The sequence below is a fragment of the Glandiceps talaboti genome, chromosome 2, assembly GCF_964340395.1.
Source record: "Glandiceps talaboti chromosome 2, keGlaTala1.1, whole genome shotgun sequence".
Taxonomy (NCBI): domain Eukaryota; kingdom Metazoa; phylum Hemichordata; class Enteropneusta; family Spengelidae; genus Glandiceps; species Glandiceps talaboti.
Genome location: NC_135550.1, coordinates 10,967,887 through 10,990,907, shown reverse-complemented (window position 1 = coordinate 10,990,907; position 23,021 = coordinate 10,967,887). Strand labels below are relative to the sequence as shown.

The 23,021-nt window shown below is 34.2% G+C and overlaps 2 protein-coding genes across 2 annotated transcripts in view; one reads left to right on the top strand and one right to left on the bottom strand.

Annotated features, from left to right (window-relative positions):
- The window catches only part of LOC144444136 (uncharacterized), a 16,700-nt gene extending 2,540 nt beyond the window's left edge, over window positions 1-14,160 (bottom strand). The window contains exon 1 of the mRNA XM_078133539.1: window positions 13,947-14,160. Coding sequence (XP_077989665.1) covers window positions 13,947-14,160 — 214 coding nt within the window. The remainder of the gene's footprint in view (window positions 1-13,946) is intronic.
- A 50-nt stretch (window positions 14,161-14,210) lies between these two features.
- LOC144453856 (uncharacterized protein C14orf119 homolog) lies at window positions 14,211-21,813 on the top strand. Its single transcript, XM_078145227.1, has 2 exons — window positions 14,211-14,264; window positions 21,315-21,813. Exon 2 carries the CDS (start codon window positions 21,448-21,450, stop codon window positions 21,811-21,813), a length of 366 nt encoding a protein of 121 aa, XP_078001353.1. The 5' UTR covers window positions 14,211-14,264; window positions 21,315-21,447.
- The last annotated feature ends 1,208 nt before the right edge of the window (window positions 21,814-23,021 follow it).

The following is a 23,021-nucleotide window of genomic DNA, read 5'->3' as shown; positions in this document are numbered from 1 at the left end:
CCCTTCTTAAATTGTCTATTTGTCTATGATGACGATCAACTAATAGATGTATGAGACAGCAAGAGATTAAACATTAACTAGCTTCATTTGGATAATGTTAAGAAAATAATGAAAATGCTGGAAAGGGGCAAATTGAAAGTGTTTCAAGTAGTTCCTTTTAATTAGTATATGGCAGAGATATTGGGTATGGTTGTCAGTCAAAAAGGGGGCATCTCTTCAAGCATTGTAGGCAATTTGTTTTTGAATGATGACACAAATGGAACTATATGCAAACAGTATGTTCAATTGCATGGCTAGATGAGTGGGGCATTGACAGTGTTTGTTCAATGTTTCCTTACACCGTTCATGGATTGACAAAGCAAACATACACTGAATGACCCTGGTAAAAGTGCACAAACCACCTCAATTTTCCAGTCAAAGTGAACACTATTATGACAGATTTGAGGAATTATGTACACAAACCACCACTGAAAACACAGAGAGAAAAAAACCCATAGAAATTGATCAAGAAAAGTCACATATATGACATGTGACATTAGTGGTGCCATGAAGAATGTTGCTTATAAAAATCTATTTACATAAACCAGAAAGGTGAGTGAAAAAAACGTGTCTAGTATAGAGTGTAAGAATATAATATTCAAGCTTGATTCATATATAGTTTGACATATTTAGTAATATGAGCACATGAGACTCAGAGATTTAGGTCAGTAACTCATGCCGCTGTCAACTTGTTTCAACCATGATAACTTTGTATATTTTACCTCTAGTTCATTTGAGAAGCAGGGGTGAATTGTGATATACCAGTCAAACTCATTCCTCTGTCAATGTGCTTTGACCATATTATCATGATAATCCTTTGTATTTTACCTCTGGATAAAAACAATTTACATCACCTAATCTCACATCACATTCTATAATCATGGTAATCCCTACATCTCCACAGGCAAAACAGGCAGCCAGCGTAATGTGTGTCTCCACAAAGTAAACTGTACACTGTGTTGGTTTTTATTATCTAATGGATAGAAGCAAATGTCAAAGATGTCCTGTCCTTGCCTTAAACTTTAAGGACTTTCCATTGACTTACATGTATGATATATTAATCTTGAAGTTCACTCAAATTAAATGAACACTTGTACAAGTTTGTATACATTATGTATGTGTGCAATATAGATTTATAATTATGAGGAGAACATTAAAGACAAGGTCCATTCCAAATAAGCATTTCCTCAATTTGAATGAACTCAAGAGGTGAGATATTAAAAAGAGAGCATTTTCGACATATACATGTATTAAGAATCATGATATTGTACAAATACAAAGTGATGCAAATGCTAAATTATGTCTTAATTCTAATTTCCTTTTTGCATTAAATTAAGCGATTTAAATATCTAAGTGTTGTCAACCTTATGCGTTCTAAATTCTTCAAATCCTAAAACATTCACATTTCATAATTGGAAGAAAAAAAAAATCAACAAACCCATGCTAATTCTTTCAATGGAAATGTCTAGCCATGCTATGGAGCTGAAGTCTTAAAAGTGATATATGCTGTCAATCTCAAAAAAAAAATGTAATAATTTAATAAAACGCCTTTGTATTAAAACTATTTTGAATAAGTTTACACTTTGGTTTACTTATCATCATCATCATCATCATCATCATCATCATCATCCCATTATGGTGCAGAGTGTTTGTTCACACTAAATGAACTTAGTTGCTGTCGCTTCATCTTGTGAACAACAGAACATAAATTAAGGTAATGACCATGATTTCCTCTCAAACGCCGCCTTTGATTAAATTGCCCTTGATATATCAAGTCAGTCTGACTTGACAAATTGATAAAAGAGGCCATCAAAAATTGATTTGTGGTTAACTTGATCAAATTGAAGCATTAGGTAAATTCCTACAGAATAGGGTTATTATGCATGTTTATATCTAGAGTGGCTTTAGGAAAGCATTTGTGCAAATTACAAAATGAATGTCAGTAGCGTTTATAATTCATAGTCATCTCTGAGTTAAAGAGACATACATGACTCCCATACATATTCATTAACAGATTGAAAAAACAGACTGATACTTTACCTTACATATACGCATCTCTTACTGACTGTATTCAGACAAAATGGTAAATATTTTCACTCAATGGTTCTATTCATTTACAAATTTCATTTAAAATTAGATTTAACTCAGTAATTCGTGAGATTAAAACAGAAAGAGAACGATTCTGTTTGAAGTGAAAATGTATTCATGTGACTCAAAGAACTGAATTTCAAAACAAGCTAAATAATGCATGCATCTAGCGTAAAGTATATCTGTTTTCACACTTGTTAACAGTTAATGGAAGCCATTCATTGTTACTAAATGTATGCCTCTGTAACTATATGCAGAATATTTTACCAAGAACGCTGTGGTACCAGTGGGGATGCATAATAAAGGTTTCTGATAAAGATTTCTCGTGCACTGATCTGAGTTAAAAAGCCTTGGGAACACCGGCAGAGGACTTGATTGCAACCCATAACAAAATGGAAAATCTGTATTGATGAAACTACAAGGTTAAGCTGCAGAGTAGAAGTTCACAATATCTAAAGTATCACTTTGTACCAATCATCCCACAAAGCACTTATGATAAATACAAGTCTAAGGGTACCTGATAGCTCAAAAATACTTCCAATTTCAATTTAATAATACATGCACCTTTTACTTCACTGCCCTGATTGATATTTCAGATGAGGAAAACTGAGAGCATATAATTACAAAACCAGAATTTGGATTTAACAAATTATACAAGTTGATATACCCCAGATATTGAAATAACATATCTTACATAAAACTATAAGTTGTTTGGTATAATACTAAATAAAAATGATTGAAATGATTACAAGCAGAAACTTAAACACCACTCTGAGAGCTTACAGAACGTATACAACAACTACGCAATATATGGAAATGACACAATTCAAAATCCCCAGTCTGAAGAATAATATCGGCTTAACTTAAGATTTGAAGCAAGACACCAATATTTCTGATGAAAATGAAAGTAATGAGTTCATACGTACAGCATCTGTAACTCTGCAACTGAAAGTAATGAGTTCATACGTACAGCATCTGTAACTCTGCAATTGAAATTTTCATGAAATTCACCAAGTGTAAAGCACTCAGAAATTGATCAGGGAAAAACGATAAACACAGACAGCTTCAGAATGGGTGAATGTTCACAGTAGCGCACAAGTGTTGAGACTGTTAAGAGGGTTATGGGTCTACATTTCTGATACTAGTAAGGGGAAATCTGAGACAAGTAATATCGAAACACTATAGGTCATTATACATTTATTATAACTAAGAGGAAACTTTGTTAAAAGCCCCAAGAACCCACAGGTAGATTTTGCATACTTGCTGTGCTTACCTAAATCACATACTAGCTAGACTACTCAGATACGTGTACTTTGAATAATATAAATGTACTTGTAGGGTAGAGAAAGCACTTCTAATGGTTTCCAAATCCTCACAATACTGCAGGCACTGCAGAAAATGTTCTATTTGACGTAAAGTTCTAGCTACTGCATTCATTGTTCAGTGTTTAATATATGAATAGGTCAAGGTAGTATATGCATTACATTTCTATCATACGTACATGCAAATACCAGGTGTTTTGGTTTGAATACATTGTACTTAGAGAGTTTCAACTAGCATACTGATGTATGTGTGTATGTATTTTCTGTTCCATAACATTCAGATGTGTTCAGGTGTTTACCTAACATGTCTGATCGAAGCTCACCGATAATACCTTGATAAAGAATTTTTATTTGAAATGTCAGATTTTACATCTATTTATATGGACTGACTTACAAGTTCCATATGCATTTCTATGTATCTAAGTATGTATGTACACATGTATGTCTGTATGTCTGTATGTCTGTATGTATGTATGTATGTATGTATGTATGTATGGATGGATGTATGTATGTATGTATGTATGTATGTATGTATGCATGCATGCATGCATGCATGTATGTGTGCATGTGGGCATGTGTGTGTGTGTGTGTGTGTGTGTGTGTGTGTGTGTGTGTGTGTGTGTGTGTGTGTGTGCGCGCGCAAGTGCATGCGTGTGCATTCCATGTGTGTGTGAGGTGAGAAATTCAATACATTTTGCTCAGAAACTATTTCCAAATGGATGGAGTAACTTGTTATGAACAGCTGTGGCATATTGTGGCACTTACATAAGATACAAAGATTAGATGAACTTGAACAGGTCGATGTCAACCTTTTTTTAATTTAATATATAACTAACCAATCCAATTTTGTTTGCGGCAAACAAATCAAATTAAAAACACCCCTGGAACTGACATCTCTGACATGTTGAAGTTAGTAATTATACAGGACATATAGGTACGTAACAAAGGGGGAACCTAACATGCACAGATCTACGTTATCAATTACAAACCATTAGATACAGATATCTGATACACCTGTCTGTCCTAACAACAAATTATTTTCCAATATACAATTTGGCTGTCAATAACATTCTTCACCCTCTGGTCAATGCCCTGGCATACTTTCATTTCCCTGAAAGAAAGCATGCGAAGAGCCATTTTTTTATCTGACAAAATGCCTAGCATGGTGTCTTAAAGCTGCACAGTCGGTATGACAAAGATTGTAAGAGCCTAAGACTGGCTTCACAATATATGTAGTTATGAGCAAATCAGCTGAAAAATTGAAGGACAATACATGTGTATTCTATGTATACAAGATGTGAGCGAGTCCTAATGAAAAACCTTAATCAGTAATCCCTCTATCCTGTGGAGTGGCACGTGGTGGTCAAATATATTATCCTGACAGACAGCTTTTGTAGTGAATTTCTGTAGTTTAATTACTTCAATCTCCAATAATCCCAAGCTGTTGAATTAAAAAATAGCACCAAAAACTAGCATGAATATTTCGATCTTCACGTACACATGCCCAGAAACATCTCCACTAAATTCAGACCAATCTTACTATTATAACTTTGGAATGAAAGATTATTGAACCAAAAGTCACATTTTAAAACTTACTAGTGATATCAACAATGCCATGTGTGTGTTTGCATGCGCGCGCATGTGTGTGTGTGTGTGTGTGTGTGTGTGTGTGTGTGTGTGTGTGTGTGTGTAATATATATAATGCACACACACACACACACACACACACACACACACACACACACTAGTCAGTTTCTTTTGAACATCTTGAGATCCGTAGTAATCAGGTATTTCAATTATCATGTGACAGGACATATATGGCATCTATATGTGTTGATATTAGTGTTATGGATTGGGTTGACTGAGGCAGCTCAGCTAGCTAAGCCATTTGGAGCGAAATGTCATATATAAGGTAAATACACACTGTACATGACATAGTCATATAGCAAAAGGGGCACAGAGCCTGGGCATGGACATTCATGAGATAAAAAATATAAAACATATTAAAGAATCAATACTTCGAGGTAATTCAGTAATCTCTATCATCAATTTACTTCTAAACTTATACAATATGTTGAGATATAATTGCAAACTAGGATAATAAAGAAAACTATTTATGATAGCGTGAAGGAAACGGCCATTTGATTCCATGCATTTCACGCAAGACGGTGTCTATATGAGATTAACTGGCATTCTTGCATGACATGATGATTTATATATGGTTCTTGACAAAATAAACATCATATACCTTGGAATGCAGAAAACGGTAGATGATAAATTCCAGGTTTTAATGTGGACAGTTCAGTTGCATCAACTGAAATATCAAGTGATTTTTTATGTTTGACCTGAAATGTTTGCTATTTGGAGTGATATTATTTATATCCTTCAAAACGGTAATACTGGTAGTCTGTGTAGGTCTTACATATTTAAATTTTGGACAGTATATATGAAAATGATAAAATGTGTATGATCATACATCTGCTGTGTACACTCACACTAGAGATAGGATACTACATGTAACCCCTCCCCACCCCATGACGTCTTGACATTTATTGACTTTGCTATCCTCATCACTACAGGTATATTATCATCATGCCATATTATACATAGTTCACAGTTAACAATTACTACCGCAGGACCTACACACCTGCTGTATGTTAGGATCTTGGTGAACTTTCTGGTACATGTATCCTTACATACAATGAATGTGGCAACTCTCACCATTAGACATGTACATTAACAGTGCACGATAACAGATCAAGTCACAGACATGGTTCAAACTTAAATATAAGCTTTATGACCAGCTACTGGACATATTACATGGGCAGGACTACTTAATCCAAGTATGGTAACTATAACAACTTGTAAACTGAGAGCAGCAGAACCTCTTGGGGATTTGAGTGGGCATAACACAAGGGAGGCACAAACTTCCAATGATATAGATAATACGCTTAACATAACACTAAACGAAGATAAAATTCGTAGTGGCGACGGCGCTATCTATTTATAGATGCCCTCCATCACTTGCAGAAAAGTCAAATATATAAGGTTTCTTGTCCTGAAGTGAGTCTGTGAGACACTCTGTTGCTCAGTGTCTTGTTAATCTACAAGACACTGCTATGTTATAAATGATGTAACTGAGCACGTAGCAACAACATTTATTCTATCTTTAATAGTCCATGTATAAACTTAGAATTATATACTTTATACCATACCAGAGTTACATTACATTAAATTGGTAACAATATTCTGCTCACATGCATATTAGAGTAACATAAATCTTTTCTCTGTTCAATGAGAACAATTTTTTCTATTTTGAGAAATTCAAATTGATGTATAGTATTTAAAACAAAAATTGTTCAACCGTAACTTAAACTGTAGTCATACAAATTCTTGTTTAGAAACTAATGATGTGTGGGTGACGTCATATTAGTTATGATGTCACCCTGTTGTCTTTATTCAGTGCACCTTCACTGGCAGACGTGCCGGTGCTGTTATGGCAGAAAAATCAGAAAAAGTTGACATATCATCCAGTCTTATCAAAATCCATGACATGCTTAAAGTGATATGCAAGTGCAACAACAATGTTTACATGACCGTATAGTGAACTTGGAGGAGAATTCACGAGCACCTGAAGTTCCCAACGCTCTGACTTTGAACTTCCCGGGCCTGCCCGCCATATTACCGACAAGCAAACTACAAGCCACACCAGACAACATTCACCAAGAGTTGGTGGTGGCTTTGGTCCCACTTTGTTGAGAATGACTAGTGCAGCCTAAGACATACAACGTGAGTTTAACTCACTAAGGGATTCACTTCAACGAATAGCACTGCCTCCTGAACTTAATTATCCGATTCCAGAGCAGGAATAAAGAAAAGTGATCAACCCACACTGAACATAATTATAAGAGACATTGAAACTGCCTTAAAGAGGCTATCTACCCAACAGGAACAAGAACCTGACATTTCAACTGGAGTCCTACACCAGCTATACATATTCACAGACACATGGCCTCTTCTGAGTCTCCATTCAGAACATAATCCCTACAAACATCAATTGCATGCATTGCCAACATAAACTGAAATGCCTTCTTTGCTGTTACAGTAATCAATGGATGGATGGATGGATGGATGGATGGGCTGGTGAGATGGATAAATGGATGGATTAGATAGATGGGTGGATGGATGGATGAACCGATGGGAATGGATAAATGGATGGAATGGATAAATGGATGGATGAATGAATTGATGGGTGGGTGGGTGTGTTGCCATCCTTCCATTTCAAAAGACAAGTTGATGTTTGCAAGTCATTCCTTAGTCATTCAAACGTTTGAGGGTTACCTAGCCTTGAAGTGATGCATGTCATTATTTGATGAGTTACACATTCTCATTTTATCACTTGACAACTGACATTCACATAATTCAAGATATATTTCCTTGTATTAGTAAGCGTACTTAGATTTGTTCATCGTGTCTTCAGATAAGTCTTTCATTTCCTGTGTTATCATCAAAACATGCATTAAGAGACTCAAGTTACTCTCCATAGTGAGTGGACACTGGTACATTACATAGTCATAGTACACGTATCACGAAATAGCTTATATTAATGTATGGTGGTTGTTACGTGAATGCCACAGAGGGCAATAGACTACTAAAACACTCTCAATGGGGCAAAAATTTATACATGGATAAACACATTCATTTTTCATGGATAAATGCATAATTTCATTTGTCAACTGATCACATATCTAGACTTAGGGTGGTAATTTCTGGAATACAGACATTGGTACTATTGACGACATCAACAGACCTGGGACCTCTCTTTAAAAAATCAGTATATGACACTGGACCGTTTATTTACTAACACTAACAGGTGATAACTCAGACAGTTTTACTGAATGTTCTCATGTTTCTTTCATCATTTCCGGCATTAGGAAAAAAAACAATGTAAAAGGAAATATGTCAGGTGAAAAAAACATAAACATGATGAATGATGAGTAAATTTTAAATTAATAATTAATAAATAACCAAATAATAGGGAGAGAGTGCTTCAGTAACTGTGAACACCATCAATAAATAATCAAATAATCGTCTCCTAATTCCCATGCTGCTAATTTCTCAAACCATCGATCGATAAATCAAGAAATTCCAGACATTTGTGTCATCACTGGGACAACAATGGTATATGAATATTTTGTATATTGAGGATGTTTTCACTAAAGGAATTTATTACGTTTCTCTAAGCCTATGTACATGATTGCCTGCATTTCTTTGATGTTGGGCTGAGTGCTTATCATTCATAGCTAATAAAGTCATATTGCTAGATATTCTAGACCACGACGTTATTTGCATTTCTCACCTACATCATGCTTGCATGTCTAGCTTATGATTGTGCTTATTTATATTTAAATTCTAGCTGATGTGTTTATTTGCATGAATTTTCTTGTCTATATGTGTATTTTATTACGGTTAAAGACTGACGACTGATTTTAGTACACTTGTATATCAAAATAACTATAAGGATATATTACCTTTACTTTCCCTGATTTTTCTTTGATACTACTGGCACTGCATGCTCAAAAATACTTGTGGCCTAAGGGTTGTCACTACGAGTCCAGACTTGTAGTGACAAAGACCCCTTAGGTTACTCATATTTTCCTTGGCTTAACTAAGAAAAAATATTAAGTAATAACATCTCAGAACAATCTAGATTAATTTCATAAACCATCTCCAGAGAGGCTACCTAGACTAAAGCTACGAATACTTAATGTGTATATAATATCATAATGAAATATGAACATAATTCATATTAATTCTTGATGAATGAGTGGGGATTTTGTCATATGTACATATTTGCATGCAAGATACTTATGATTAATTATTAAATAATGATAAATGGACCCAACAGATAAACCTCTGAAAATTAAAAAGTATTAAGTATAGATACTATAAATTTGGTAATTATGCCAAACAGTGTCCTTGCCACAGTTTCAGAACTCCAGTGAACTGTGAAGGGGGAAATAGATAAAATTTGAATCATTTTCTGTACATTCAGCCATAGTTTTTGATAAGGAAACAGAGTAAAATGTATGGGGACTCTTAAAAACTACTGTACTTGTTTGTACAGTCACGATGGTTGATGAATGACAACAGTGGTCAACTGTGTGGTCAATTTGCAAGCTGCCAATTTCAAGCTTTGTCACTGCTGTTTGTTTCTGAATGGCTAAGCTCCTTGTATTGAGCAAGATATGAACCATGATTGTGCTCTAGTCAACTCAGGGACCTGGTAGGATAGAAGTTGCATAGTGAATGCTTTAAATCCTACGTGCTTTAAAGAGGTTACAATTCTCAGTACCTGCAATAGCATTTTTAATACCTCATGCTAGAGGGTCAAAATAGAAAAAGAAGGTCGACTTATTTTTATGATGTGCCTAGACAGTGATATTCTATTTCAGGTACTGAGAATTGATTGCATGCTGCCAATGGAGTTGAGGAAGTGTAAAGGGCTAATGTGCCAATTCATTGTCCCGAGTAATAATTATAAATGTACAAGCTTTGGGAAAGGTGTTACGTAAAATCTAAAATTATTACTATCATCATCATCATCATCATCATCATCATCATCATCATCATCATCTCATCATAATGTAAAAACTAAAATTATCACCACCACCACCACCACCACCATCATCATCATCATCATCATCATCATCATCATCATCATCATCATCATAATCATTATAATGTAAAAACTAAAATTATCACTGCCACCCTCATCATCATCATCATCATCATCATCACCATCACCATCATCATCATCATCATCATCATCATCATTGTAAAAACTAAAATCATCATCATCATCATCATCATCATCATTGTAAGAATGAAAAAAAAAGCCTACTGATGAAACACTTTCTGCTAGTTAACAACTATCACAGCAGACAATCTTCTCACATAGTATTACACAGTTCACTTTCAATTTTGATTGTTGTTTTTCACTATTCCCCCACAAATGACAAATGACTATCATGTCACCATCATCCCCAGGCAGCAATCCGTTTTCCTTTTTATGTCACAAGCTTAGATTGTAGTTGATAAATAATCGTTAGCAGGGACAATTGCATTCTCTCAGTACAGCACTAAATCTTCTATAAATTATAATGAAGGGTGAATATGATGCTGATGACCCAATTATACTAAAGTCACAAAATATAATTGATTTTTTGACTCCCTTCAGTTTGTGTGCTGCTATTTTCTTTTCTCTTCTTTTGCAATTTTTAATTTTTGTCCTGAGATTCATGTGCAGTGCATTCTTTACAATAAATAAATAAATAAATAAATAAATAAATAAATAAATAAATAATAAACAAAACTGACTTGAAAACTTTCGTTTTGGTGTGATACATGTATCAAATTCAATGAAGATACTATACAAGTAACGAATTAGTACCAATGACACTGAAGTACAACTGCATACAATGCAAAGTATTTTTAAGATGTCTTTGCTATGGCAACATTTGCTATGCACATTTGTGTTTCTTTTTGAATGTGCATGTACTGACCTCAGTGTTGCTTCTTTTGAGTGTCATTCAGCTGTTACTATGGGTATGGTCTTGTTGTTAGGCATATATCTATCACTCTTTTGAAAATTCAATCATTTGACTCCTATCATTGTTGTAATATTTGTAACAGACAGTCATTTTGCTGTTTCTAAGGCCTTAGGTCCCTGTTACTACACGTAATTGTGTCAAAGTTTTACATGTTTGTTATCTTTTAATAGAATAAACATTGTCATTTTGCTGTTGCCATGGGCATAGCCCTTGTTGCTAGGCATACTTGTCAATATTTTTTTTTCTTTTTCTAAATGTTTGTTCACTTGTCTACCCATTGCTTGATACCTTTGCAATAAGCTCTATCATTTGCATGTTACTGTGAACAGTCATCATTGCTAAGAATAGTTGTATACATGTGACTTGAACCCTGCCTTCAGCTGGATGCTTCAAGCCTGTCACACACACACACACACACACAAAGCACACCACACCTATAGTACTACTGAAACTTTATAATTCAATTGCTCTTAAAATTGTACTGATAAAAAGAAATCTGTATTTCCTAAAGCTAATTTAGCTATTGTGGCAGTAACAACACATTCAAACTAAAACGTTAGATTTGACCTTCATTTTCCTTTGACTTCATATCCAGGGAAATGATCAGTTCCTGGTTATATTTGTGCCTTTGTGTATACAAACACAAACAAACAAATGAAGGAACAAACAAACAAACAAACAAACAAACAAACAAACAAACAAACAAACAAAACAAATGAACAAAAAATAAATAAATAAATATGAAATCAAACAATGTTGGTTCCCTAAACATCCCTGTTGGTGTTATGTCACTTTACGGTTATTTCCCTACAATTTACCATGAAATTCACCATCATTCAATGCTATGATTGAGGAGAAAATCAATTCCCTTATCATGTACATCTGTATTGCCTTAGAATTGAGGTTATACGGTACAGGGATTGGTGACTTAAGTGTAATGCACTTGAATTGCTTTTTTCTTATCTTGATAAATATGTTGATAACTATCTATAAAAAACAACATCCTGATCCACATATTTAACCTAGAAAACTTAATGCCAATCAATCTCTTATATGAGCATATAATTGATTGATATGTTACATTCCTTGGGAAAGGGTAATAACCGTACTTTTGATATAAACAGCATAAGCACAGAGGGCTAAATAGCATACAGTTACCTCAAAACCCCCCACCCCCACAGTTCACTATTGCATTATGGGTGACAGGAAATTACAACACTGGGCAGGTGTGCTAAATGTACTCGTGAAAGAGTACCCTGTGATGAACTTTGACATGGTCACCAGATGTCATTCTGAATAAAATTAACTTCATTGCCTCAAATCCTCAAATCCTCGTAGTCAAGAAGCTTTATTTGAAGAGTTCATTGACCTTTAAGCTTTTGTGACGGAACTGCTTTGATTTGCATCATTCAATATCTTCTTGATTTAATGCCTTACATTTCTAGTTAAACACCAAATCAATATTTCAACATTACCAATGTAAAAATTAACTAGGTTCTGATACAGTTACAAACTCAAAGTCAACAAGATTTAAACTGAATGCCTTCTGTAAAGGCAAAGTCTTCCTTTACAGTACACACAATAATTGTTGGAATGCAACAGAACATATGCAGTAAGTTATGTTTGAAGTATGTACCAAATTATGCATTTTGAAGCTGTAGCCTAATTACTGAAAACCATTAATTATGCAAATGAGTCATTACAACTAAAAGCTACGTTATCAAACTTTATATGGCACATGGACTTTGGTACCATCAATGTATGCACCAAATTATATGAAGTTTGCTGCATGCATTCCTAAGAAAAAGCCTGCCATCATATTAATAATGAAATGGTTCATTAAAACTAAGTGTTACACCAATAAGCTTTATGAGACTTGTACACCCTGGTATCATGCATGTAAGTACCAAATTATACAAAACTTGAAGCTTGAATTCTTAATATATTGTCTAATTACTGAAAATCAATAATTATGTAAATGAGTCACTACAGCAACAAGCTATACTGTCAAACTTTATGTCACCTGTGCTTTGTCATCATCAATGTAAGCACCAAATTATATTGAATTTGAAGCATACATTCTTAAACATATGTTCTTAATTTCCAAAACCATTATTTATGCAAATGATCATTAATAATAATATTCATTGCATATTTACCAAAATCAAACCAGTTCTAGCCATTACCCTAAAAAACATGCACCAAATTTCATTTGAACTGAGCCAGCGATTTTTCTTTATATCATTTCCCCGATATAGCTGAGATAATTGTATCATTAGTTTTTGTTTCATGGCTTCTGTCATCCTAGAGTTTGCACAAAGTTATTTTTGAATGCAAACCCTGGATCAATAAAAAGCTCAAAAAATAAATAGATAAATAAATGAATAACGCTACAATTATTGCAGTTACATGTACCCCCCCCCCCCCATATTATAATCAATAATAATTTTATTTACCCTTTCGAGAGGAGTAAGAGTGAGTTTTTAAAATTATACACATTCAAAAAATACATTAAAAAAACAACAGGAATGATACAGGAAGTTCAAACAGATAACACACACAAAACATAAATAGGAAAAAAGTAATTACAATGACAAGTAAAAATTGCACAAAAACATACACAACAAAAGCAAAAGCCATGTAGTGGTACACTTAGTACCTGACACAGGGGCATCTTAGATTGCCGTTTTCTTAGGAAAATATCAATCATACGAATCTTGCTGCTACAAATGTGTCAATCTCTATACTACGTAGAAATATCTCTTTTCTCCTTACAAGTAGGAATATATAGTCAAAATGTTGTTATATTTAGTCTGTAGACCTGGAAAACAACAATCTATGTAATATTACACGTGATGTACACACTGTGTGACAATTAACTCACCGTCATTTTTAGGACCCGCTCCTGTTGAAGTTTTACCTCGCTCCTCTTCAACCAACTCTGTCAAGATAGCATTAACATCTTCCTGCAATTTCAGAAGCGACTCGTGATTTCTTTTTAATTGACTTTGATCATTTCCACTTCCTACTGGGTAACTTATTTCTCTCTGTTCGCCAGATTTTAGAGTCAATACAGCAGACAGCATGGGAGTCGCCATTTTTAGGTCATCGGTCACGGAGCATGCTCACATCTGCTTGGATTGCAGACGTTTTTGACACTCTACGAAACATACATACATATCACAGTAAAATATACTTTTAGGTATGTGCTATTCAATATATTTTCTTTATTTTTTATTCAGAAGGCAAGACATGCAATGTGAAAACGGTAGCACGTTCAAATTTACCAGGGTTATGTTACTTTTATTGGACGACAAGCAAAATTGTACGGTAACAGAGCTGTTAGTGTTATAGCTCTTCCGCCATTGTCCACCATGTTACACATCATGATCCATGATCGTGATGTTGTTTGTATTCATTGGAAAACAGTACTGTATGAAAGACCTTTACTAGGCTTTAGGAGTGATAGTTGTATGTTGGTGAATTTTAAGAAAGTCATCTTTTCTTACCCCAAAAGAAGCTATACATAACTCATCAACAGCATATATAGAACCACTTTCTCAGCCAAGAAAAGTAGTCCATGTTTGCTGTTTTTAGGGGGGAAAAGATATACTTTCCAAGACTTTCTGTTCTGTTATTGCTGCAGTTATGATTATTATTAGTATTATTAATATAGCCAATATTTGTCAATGATAAGCAACCATTGCAACACATGGGAACAGTCTTGGCAGTGTGGTATATTGATGTACAGAAAAAAGAAACAGAAGATGGGTTGGCTTGAGTTATTGTAATGGGTCTGTGGGTGGACAACATTTCTTCATTTGTTTTGGATAAAACTGAATAATTCTGCATTAGCTGCAACTAGACCAGTTGTTTAAACTGTGTTGCAAGATATAATGACATACTTCTCGATATTGTACACCATAAGTAGCATTGAATCATCTAAATAGTAGACTTGTGTGAGTAGCTGAGCTGAACGTAACATGTACACATAACACAATATTAAATTAAAAGTTAAAACATACAATTTGTATCATATGGTATAGACCCTAAAATTCTGTGCCTCCATTGACCAGTATATTTTGAATTTGTACACAAAGAGTAAACAATCACAAGACAAGCTGAGAAAAAATACAGGTGATATGCTGTCTGAAAGTGTAAGCTTGTGATTGCCTACAATATTGAATATTAATTGAGCAAGTACTACCATATGTATAAGTATTGAGGCAAGTCAAACTAAGATGGAAACAGATTGAAAACCAAGCTTTAGCTCAAGATTTAAGCCTCAGTGACCCGGGCCTGTGACTGGAATACCTGCTGATAAAATCGACTACTATTTAACAGGTACAATGTCCTTTTATAAGTAACAGAACACATTTAGTGAATATATTGCTTTTTTTAATGCTTTGATGAACAAAAATGTCCCAGTTGCAGCCAGTACAGTTTTGGCATCATGGACTGATTCAACAAAATACTGTCAGTTCTTGAGGCAGTCAAAAATAACATGTGAAGTCGCTTATGGTAGAATAAAGACATGTTACCAGTCAAAATCCAGTTCAACTCACTTGTGTGATATATAGCTTAGAGAGACATGTGCTGTGGGTGGGTGATGGCAACATGAGAAATATGAACAATAAGATAGAATGCATTCACACATGATGTGACGTGGAATGAACAGCTAGAGAAAATTAAGTTTTGATACATGCATATATATACCACCCTCTTCATGTATAAACTTTATAATCCTGCCATGGCCACTATCTTTTACATGAACTTGACCTGAAGAAAGACTGTGTAACTTACTGACACAAACTGTTTGATTGCAAATTGGGTAGCAAACCAAAACATATTTGTTGCATTTTCCAACCAAAACATAAATTTTCTGTTCAGAACACAAGTGATATTCAGTCAGTGTGTATGTGTGACAAGTTTGAATGACCTAAAACTGTACTGAAGCAGAAACCACAAAAGTTGCCTAGGTCCCACAGTTACCAAAAAAAAAAATAAAGATATAGGTACATATCAAACAGTTCATTATTACAAAAATATTATGCAAAGGTGTCAGGAATAAGATAATGAATGATACTACAGCTAAAAAGTAATTACTAAATCACTTCTTTGGTAACATGGAAAGATCATGATCATCAAATGAAAGCAGAATCTGATGAAGGTGTAGATAATTATTGTTTGTTTTATATTAATTCAATATTTCATTTGTTTCCATGAGATGTTTATGACAATGAATTTATCAGAACTCAAATCTCTTATATATCATCAAAGCAAATGTGTTACCATGGCAACAACCACTGTTTTCTACAAAAATCCTATTCATTATTTCATTGTAAAATAGTTTCTTTTGTTTTGATGTTTCATCTTTTATTATTTGATGTCCTTCGGTGTGATCTGTAATTATTCAAGTGTACAACAATTGCTTATCGTAACTTGATATATTCAATATTCTTTATTGACTTTTGAGCAGTTCATGCTTCTCTGTTCAGATACACATATTGTTTATCTTAAAAAACAAATATGTTACCATGATAACTACTCTAATTTCTAACAAAAATCCCTTTCATCAGTCCGATTCTATCAAATTAGACTCCAAGCAATAATATTAAGTTTGATAGCTGAGCATAGACATATATTCCACGGTAACATTTGTCGTTAAGTTGTTATCATTTTTCAGAATTATTGCAAAGTTATAACTATTTAATCTGTGTGAGTCAGAAATTGAGTAAATATTGGAAAGTAATTAAATCACTTTTGATAACGAGTACCGGTATAATGTTATCAAAACAGCTGATCGATGTACTTTGGGTCCCTTCACCTGTTGTTCCTCGTGGTTACTATTAAAGAAAAGTTAATTAGTTATAGTACAAAGCCAAACTACACAACAACCTAACTAAATCCCGGCTAAATGTTTAAAGCATTTATGTTAGGTTTGCTTCATTTTCTGTATGAAGACTCAGTTTTTAATCCCTTGATTTCAAAGGGGAAAACCTTACTGATAGTGTCTTCATTTACGTTTGTATGTCCGCAACCAATACCACTATGGGATATATAATAATAAGCAAACAAAGTTGTCTCAAACCTTTGATTACAACTTGTACCCTCTCTCAAATTGTTGTTGAGTCACCTTATGTTAAATAACTATAAGCCTTGTTAGAATACCCTTTTACAACAAAATTTTGGGACCTGGGACTTTCATTAATGATAAAGCAACCAACATTATTGTGTTCCACATAATACAAAGAATATTTTTTATAATCTCTGTATTCTCCAAAATGCAAAACTGTCAGGCATAGTTGTATCTGCCAGTTATTAAAACCAAGATGATATTTTTTTGCAAAGTATGCATACGTAACCTCATCATAACTTAACCTGTCATGGCAGGGCTCGAAATTAACAGTAGTCCCATACCCACAGACTACCAGTTCTAGTCATGGGGCTACCATAATTTGCAGCTGGTAGCCCACTCAGGCTACCACTGATTATTTGATGAAGATGGAAGATTTATGGACTTGAAAATATTTTAATAACACACATATTTCCAATAGAGAAAATCTGTTTTCAGTTCAGGAATATGGGACTACAGGTAACAATCCTTGGGCTACCAATTATTGAAATTGTAGCTCACTAGGACTAGCAAAGAAAAAAATTAATTTCAAGCCCCTGAATCATTTTTTTGGCTTTTGACTCGACCACTCAGTAGAAGCATCATTGATAATGTATGGTTTTATTTGGGGAAGTCATTGTTTTGAGTAATGCCTCTGACATTGTGTTTGCTGTCTGGGATAACACCAACTGTTTCTTGTATTGAAAGTGTTGCGTCTGGTAATCTTGATTGTTTATCACTTTTAATAGTGAAGCAATGTTGCAGGTACACTCATGCAATTAGGGTACCACAGATTCATGAATAAGCACACAGCTCAGACTCTCACTGAACAGCATTTTCAAAGGGGGAAAAAATTGACGATTGGTTCAAGTATAATGATGTTACATACACTGTACTTTGCAAAACAAAAAACTGTAATCTTGGTTGGAATAATCCCTAGCACAGACCTATGATGGTTGAACAGCCTTTTATTTAACTTTCCTCAGCTCTCCTGGGAGCATACAATCCTTGCAGCCAACAAGGTGTGTCAGCCTAAAGTTGTCCTCTGTCCCCATTTATACTGCATGGTTGACTTATGACTAGGGTAAAGTGGTGATTCAAATCTTGCCTGAAGTCGTTAGCAATTCAGAAATAAGTGGCAACGGCATGGCTCAAACTGGTAATTGGCAGAATTAGACTATGAGAGCTAGCCAGCCACTATAACCATTATGATTCCACAGAAACAACAGTTCACATGAAGGTTACTGCAATTCATGAGTAAAAAGCACCAATTCATATTTATAATATTTGTATAGGTCAGTGAGTCTGCAATGGAATTGAAATCTAAAAGCGAGAAAAACCTCAAATAAATGATTGTATGCAGACCTCAAAGATGTTGAAATAATGTGCAATTCAGGTGATGTAAATAAACGAGTTCTGAAATCTATTTAACATCTCTCTCAGTCTGTGTCAGCTGGTGATCAGATTACTGACACATCTGTGACAACTCTTGGATGTAGAAACATGAACAGATAAAACCGATCATAGATAGACTGTATTCCTTTATGTGATATCATCTCGGCTTGCCTTTTTCTTTCTCGGCGTCTTCTCTCAAGCCGATTAAAGCGGCAAGGGGATACACTACAAGTGTACCAGAATGCACTCATCCTTAATAACATATCACTTACCTTAATGACAGATTACACAGAGTAATCAAATTAAAGAGTTGGTAATACCTGTTTGGAGATGTGACACAATCACTAGTGCAGAACAAATGTTATTAACACTAATGATCGGCTCAAAGCAATTTATATGAACCGTTTGGGTACATAATGATTTCAAAGCACGGGAACCTAAACTCTGTTAAGACTTCATGACTCAACATAGTGTAATACCCTTTAAGTCGTATTTATTCTATCCGACAAATATCTCTCAGGTCAGATACATGCCATTTTTCAATTTTGTACCCACAGGCAATGTCTACCACACAAACTGTTGATGGGAAATGGTAGTAAAAGTATATATTGGGGAGAATATATTGTTCATGGTTCCCAGAATCAATTATGGACAGTAAAATACAGCATTGTAGTATAAAGAATATGGTAAATTAGAAACGAATGCATCCTCTCAATCTGTCTGCTACAGACCTTGTTGGAAGTTGATCACGCTGTGATTTCATTATTCAGCAGTATTGTCCCTCTCTAAGTATATATCGTGTATTTTAGTACAGAATAATTGATTTGAAGACGAAGTCTTGTTCACACATCAGTCAAGAGAATCTCTCTCTTTATGTTTTGGGTTTGCATCCAAGATAGAAAACAAGTTTTCTGAATTCAAGTTAACGTAAAATTATGTGCAAAAGAATCATATAGAACATTAAATTTTATCATTTATGTGTATGCAGTAAATTGAAGCTTACTATCACATTCATTATTGGCTTGATATCAAAGGCTAACACACATTGTAATTGAGCTTGAAGTAAGGTTAATGACAAACAAGCTTGCAATTTAGTATACAAGGTATGTTGAAAGACACAGATGATCAACTTGGGGGGTAGTCATTTATAAAATGTCATTTCTTCCTTGATTGAACATGACATCAATTTTGTTCTTTCATGGCCTTTGTTCACACGAAAGTACGGCTGTATCCAGCACGATCAGTAGCGTTATTATTAACAATTTAGTATCTACATGTAAGTAGGTTATTTATCATTGTGGGTTTTTTTTCACCAAAGTTTGACCACTTATCCATCAAATATTATATACCACCACAAAGTGTTACTAATAATTGATAAATAAATAAATCATTTTTCACATATTGGGTTTTATTTCACCAAAGTTTGATCACATATCCATGAAATATACCACCACAAAATGTTATCAATAATTGATAAATAAATAAATCATTTTTCACACATTGTGTTTCATTTCACCAAAGTTTGATCCTTTATCGGTGAAATATACCACTACAAAATGCTATCAATAATTAATATTTAAATAAATCATTTTTCACACGTTTTATTTCACTAAAGTTTGATCACTTATCCATGAAATATGTCTCCAAAGAATTTTATAAATAATTAATATTTAAATAAATCAATTTTGCACACATTGTGTTTTAGGATAGATCGCACATTGTCACACAAGATAAACAAATTGTTGGTTGGGGTGGGTGGGGGGTGGGGGTCTGGCAGCAATGCAACTTCATGTACTTTACTTCATTTTCGCACTTCTTACCAAATTTAGAAAACTTTCATATATGGAATGGTGTTACTGTCTTATTTGATTACTGGACTGAATATAACTTGAGAAAAAACGCATTATATGATTGTGAAATATCATTATATTATAGGCTAAAAGTACTGCACAAGCTCATAGTGGTGTGACCACTACAATTTTCAACATAGTTTACATCATATATAACTGTGTTGATATCGCACTTATGAATGTTCGTTAAGGGGTGGGGGAGGTGGATTTGTCCTAAATGAACAAAGTTTGTATATAGAGCCTGTGTTACATTGTGCAATTGTCCCTTATTTCATCAAACGTTTGATCACTTATCCATCAAATAATTAGTATATGAGTCATTCATTTTTCACACATTGTGTTGCATAATCAGAATTAAGTTTGATCATTTATCCATCAAACATACCAGTGTTATAAACTTATTAATAATTAATAACGTAAGTAATACTGTAAATCATTTTTCACACATTGTTTTATTTCACCAAAAGTTTTCAATTATACCACCACAGTGTTGTTAAATAATTGATATTTCAATATGTCCTTTTTATTACACATTGTGTAATATGTAATATTAATGTTACAGTAGTAAAGTGTACTGACGTTTCACCAGATATATCCAGCACTGATGTTACATGCATACCATATACATACATACATACATACATACATACATACATATTACATACATACATACATGCATACATACATACATACATGCATGCATGCATGCATGCATACATACATACATGTACATACATACACACACACACACACACACACACATACATACATACATACATACATGTACATGACCAGAGCGTTTGTTATATACAAAATTAACACAGTCATGTAGTCATATACCAGACAGTAACAATATTCAGATTGATCTGTTCTTTTATTGTTTTTCTTTCAGATTTGCTTCAGATGATAGAAGTTTGAATAAAGAAGATAGTTTGAGAAATTTAATTGTTCCTGGTATGAAGACTTGCTGGCACAAGACATGTTGATGTTGTACTGTACATTCCCACAGCACTGACATACTAGAAATGGCAGGGGTAGAAACAACTTTGTGGCGAAATGACAATTTAACAGTGAGAGAGAAGGAAATCCAGGCTGTGATTCATTGGTTTGCAAATTGGAGCAGTATGCAGAAAGAAGACTTTATGAAGAATTTACTTGAGAAAGCCCTGCCAGGAAATGTAGACGCTCTGGACGATGCGTTGAATTCTCTCGAGTTAAGCAGTAGAGCACCTAGTATATTCAAATGTCAGCTGAAGCTCTTTAACGGTTGGTTCCTTGAATGGACACAGAAAGATAGGGACTGTTTCATGTTAAAATTGACAGAGATCGATCCCGCATATGTCAGCAAATTTTATGAACTGTTACAAGAAAATAGCTCTCAAAAGCAATAACACTTTCCCCCTCAAGGAGGAGAGAGATAGATAGTACAAGTTATTTCCATTATAGAACAGCTAGATTTCAATCTCCTGTTCTGATGAATCTTCTCATTACCACTTTAAAGCTTAAAAAATACTGCCTTAACTATCGCTGACAAGATCATTAAGTTCCTTGTATTTATTACAAAGATTTAGCACTTTTTAGCTCAAGGGCAAAGTGGTTATTTGATAAACTTCTCCTAAACTCTGTAGCCCTGTGATAGACCCCATAAATCTCATTGCAATATATTTTATTGCAAGATAATCTATACAACTGATTGATTTGCTGTGTGCAGTGAATAGCAAATTAGACCAATATTCAGCTCTCATTTTCTGCATGGGTTGTCTCCAATGGGTCATCTTCTTTTCATTTTGCCACATTCTATTTCATGAAACTTTCACTTAGAGAACTGTTACCAACTCATGCCTCGGGGATAAGTTTTCTCAGAATTGTGAATTTGCCAAGAGCATCTCCCATGAGAATCATTTCACATTTAGATTATTTTCCACATTTTCTCAGCTTTTTAAAGACATCGCACCACTTTCATTTCATATTACTCAAACTGTTTTGGTCATAATCGATGTCAATACCAACCATCAATGAGGGTCACTGAGTGCAACATTTTTAATATATATGTTAAAATTCAATTGACTTTAATACTTCATCACTCATAAATTGTCTTTCTGACACACTTCAGCATTATATATATCTCCATTATCAAGATTAAGGTTTACAAATAAGCTGCATATAAGCTGATATCCATGACAGACAAGTGCATGTGTTGCACTTGCTGTTGGATATGCCAGCAGAACTTGTCTGTCAGCTGTGTACAGTGTCAAGTACATAAGATGCAACACTGAGAAGACTAAACTTAAAACTGATGTACACTCAGAAACACTAAAGCCAAATAGGAACTCAATATTACAATGAAGGTAGAATGGGATAGCTGCTGCAAATGAAAATTGTTTAAATCTCTCCAAACTTTGCTGAGATTGCTCGTGGTCCTTTTGAAATACTACAAGAAATTTGTCTTGTCGTCTCATTTTCAAGGAAGTCAACAATTTTCCCCATAGAGATAACGCAGTATTCAGTCGCCATATTGGATTCTAAAATTGTTTGAATTCAACATTTTGATTTCAAATATCTGCATATAGTGAATGAATCCTAATCCCCCCCCCCCCCT